The sequence below is a fragment of the Theobroma umbraticum genome, unplaced genomic scaffold (assembly GCF_002168275.2).
Source record: "Theobroma umbraticum cultivar Fairchild unplaced genomic scaffold, ASM216827v3 scaffold_67.0, whole genome shotgun sequence".
NCBI classification, from domain to species: Eukaryota; Viridiplantae; Streptophyta; class Magnoliopsida; order Malvales; family Malvaceae; genus Theobroma; species Theobroma umbraticum.
Genome location: NW_018397262.1, coordinates 786,212 through 787,573, shown reverse-complemented (window position 1 = coordinate 787,573; position 1,362 = coordinate 786,212). Strand labels below are relative to the sequence as shown.

At 38.0% G+C, this 1,362-nt stretch overlaps 2 protein-coding genes across 2 annotated transcripts in view; one reads left to right on the top strand and one right to left on the bottom strand.

The window, feature by feature from the left end:
• Window positions 1-177, bottom strand: part of LOC110419574 (NAC domain-containing protein 30) — a 1,073-nt gene extending 896 nt beyond the window's left edge. Inside the window, exon 1 of the mRNA XM_021432669.1 lies at window positions 13-177. Within this exon, the coding sequence (XP_021288344.1) occupies window positions 13-177 (165 nt within the window). The remainder of the gene's footprint in view (window positions 1-12) is intronic.
• A 495-nt stretch (window positions 178-672) lies between these two features.
• The window catches only part of LOC149526962 (NAC domain-containing protein 30-like), a 1,331-nt gene continuing 641 nt past the window's right edge, over window positions 673-1,362 (top strand). Inside the window, exons 1-2 of the mRNA XM_089784098.1 lie at window positions 673-832; window positions 1,243-1,358. Coding sequence (XP_089640224.1) covers window positions 673-832; window positions 1,243-1,358 — 276 coding nt within the window. The remainder of the gene's footprint in view (window positions 833-1,242; window positions 1,359-1,362) is intronic.

The following is a 1,362-nucleotide window of genomic DNA, read 5'->3' as shown; positions in this document are numbered from 1 at the left end:
ATATTCCACTACCACGAGCAATCGGAGTGCACTGCACTCAAAGAAAACATACAACAACATGCTTGTGCCAGCAAAGTCAAGCTTTTCGGCAACTTTTCTCTTCCATATGCTGTGCCTCAGCTCATGCAACTCATAAAATATTAAAGCAAAACTATACTTAGGAAAAAACCCATTCATGTTTTTGGTGGGTTCCACACATATATAGCCTGACATTCTTCGGCCAGGGACCAGCCTTGGGTCCCATAAAGTTACATCATGATCATCATTATGCACCCACTATTTAATCAAAAATGGCTACACTCTTGCAACTTAAGAGTTGAGGAATGAGCTATAAGAATATTAATAGATTATGAAAACAACATACATGGGCAAAACATGTGCGTTTACTTCACTATCCCTTGTGAGCCTTTGGAATTTCATTTCATTGAAGAGCCATGTCCTCCTCCTTCCAACTTTCCTTCTATTTTAGGCTTACGCCAAAGAGAAACTTCAAGCTGCCTCTGTTTGTAGGGAGAGGAATATTCACATAATCCCCACATATTATTAGGTGGTCATATAGTTTTTACCAAGATCCAATATAAATGCGTACATAAACAAAAGCAACATTGTTAATACCCTGGGAAGAAACTTACTTTCTATGCTTTGGTTATGTTTTTCAGGAGTAGATCCACGATGGAAATGGAGTCATGCGTGCCACCAGGCTTTAGATTTCATCCCACTGAGGAAGAACTAGTAGGTTATTACCTCAGGAGAAAGATTAACTCTCTGAAAATTGATCTAGATGTTATTATCGACATTGATCTTTACAAGATGGAGCCATGGGATATCCAAGGTATTGTATTAATGAATTAAGCAACTACATATGATGTGTAACGTATATATATATGACAGAATCATGAGATTTTGGAAAGTTTTTACTACATTTTCATTGGTTTCTTTATTTTTTGATTTGAACCAATCAGAATTTAACTTGGCAGAAACCTATTGGCCTTAGGGTTTGAAATTTGGAAAAGGAAATATGAAAAGCACTCCTTTTTTAGTCCACTTTTCCGTTAGTCGTCAACTAATCAATATCACCATGCCATGCCATACATTTACAAGTTGATAGGATTATGATGCAGATTAGAAGAAATGTAGTAATACCTAATGAACCAAGGGCACCAGGAAAATGACTGCTTTAAGTGGGGTTCTGGTTGATTTCCAAAGCCAGCTTTGACAATGTTTTTTCTTGGCGTTTTGCAGCTAGATGTAGGCTAGGGTACGATGAACAAAGCGAGTGGTACTTCTTCAGTCATAAAGACAGGAAGTATCCAACAGGAACACGGACTAATCGAGCCACTGCAGCTGGATTTTGGAAGGCAA